The sequence below is a fragment of the Protobothrops mucrosquamatus genome, unplaced genomic scaffold (genome assembly GCF_001527695.2).
Source record: "Protobothrops mucrosquamatus isolate PMUCROS unplaced genomic scaffold, P.Mucros_1.0 scaffold44628, whole genome shotgun sequence".
Taxonomy (NCBI): domain Eukaryota; kingdom Metazoa; phylum Chordata; class Lepidosauria; order Squamata; family Viperidae; genus Protobothrops; species Protobothrops mucrosquamatus.
In genome coordinates, this window is record NW_015430358.1 from 1 (window position 1) to 1,161 (window position 1,161).

General features: G+C 62.8%; 1 protein-coding gene across 1 annotated transcript; it reads left to right on the plus strand.

Annotated features, from left to right (window-relative positions):
* Positions 1–4: 4 nt before the first annotated feature.
* Positions 5–375, plus strand: LOC107302294 (growth arrest and DNA damage-inducible protein GADD45 beta-like; the record flags this gene model as incomplete). The annotated part of the gene is made up of 2 exons (XM_015831392.1): positions 5–163; positions 262–375. Coding segments are annotated over 2 exons (273 nt in total), but the record flags the coding sequence as incomplete, so codon positions are not given.
* Positions 376–1,161: the final 786 nt, after the last annotated feature.

Below are 1,161 nucleotides of genomic sequence, written 5' to 3' on the forward strand. Positions count from 1 at the left end.
CATCGCGCTGCAGATCCACTTCACGCTCATCCAGGCCTTCTGCTGCGCCAACGACATCCACATCCTGCGCGCCTCCGGCCTGGAGCGCCTGGCGGCCGTGCTGGGCGAGGGGCCCCCGGGCGGCGGCGTGGAGCCGCGGGACCTGCACTGCCTGCTGGTGACGGTGAGCCGGGCGGCGGGGGCGCCTGCGGGGGGGGGGGCACCGGGCGGGCGCGGAGGCCGGCCTGGAACTCACGGGCGCCGCTGTCTCCCTCCCCGCAGAGCCCGCACACGGACGCCTGGGGCAGCCAGGGCTTGGCGGAGGTGGCCAGATTCTGCCAGGAGAGCCGGTGCAACGACCAGTGGGTGCCCTACGTGGCTCTGCAGGCGCGCTGAGGCCCCTGCCCGGGGTCTGGTGCGGAGCGTCATGTGTGCAGCAGTTGCGTCCGAAGGGAAGAATGTCGGTTCTGTAAAAATCACAATAGCGCCTGACTACCGGCGGGCGGGCGACTGAGCGGTGGGTGAGTCACGCGAGAGAGAGAAAGAGAGAGCGGAGCAGCGCCTGCAGAAGTTCTGGCTTGGCCCAGAGGAGGAGGAGGGCTGCGCTACTGCTCCATCAGCTGACTGCTTCGAAGGAGGAGGCGGCAGGATGGCGGCTGTGGGACCGTGTGGGCGCCAGGCTCCCCGAGGGCGGAGACGCTGCTCTGCCAGAGTGCCAAGGGGGCTGCCTGCCCAGGAGAGACGCTGCCGCGATCAGCTGGAAAGCCGAGCTGCAGGGAGGAGGTTAGGCCTGGGGGGGGGAGTGGAGGGGGCCAGGTGTGCTCCTCTCCCAGGACTCCTGCTCCAGGAGGAGGAGGAGGAGCAGCAGCAGCGGAGGAGGCAGCCCAAAGTCACCTCCGGCTTGGGAGCTTGTGGGAAGAGGACGAAGCTCTCCAACCTTCAGCTGTGGAGGATTTTTCTACTTTTAAAAAAACTTCCTGGTACTGACTTTTATTTATCTTGGAAGAAGATTTGCATGTTTGTTTTCGACTTTTCTCCGAAGACGAAATTCTGAAGTTGCAGGAGCCAAATGCAAATTTATTCATGGATTAAAAGAATAATAAACACATCTTATGATCTGAAAGTAACACTTCAGCAAATCTTGAGTCTTTCTCGGGGGCCGCTTTCCTCTTCAACGGCCTC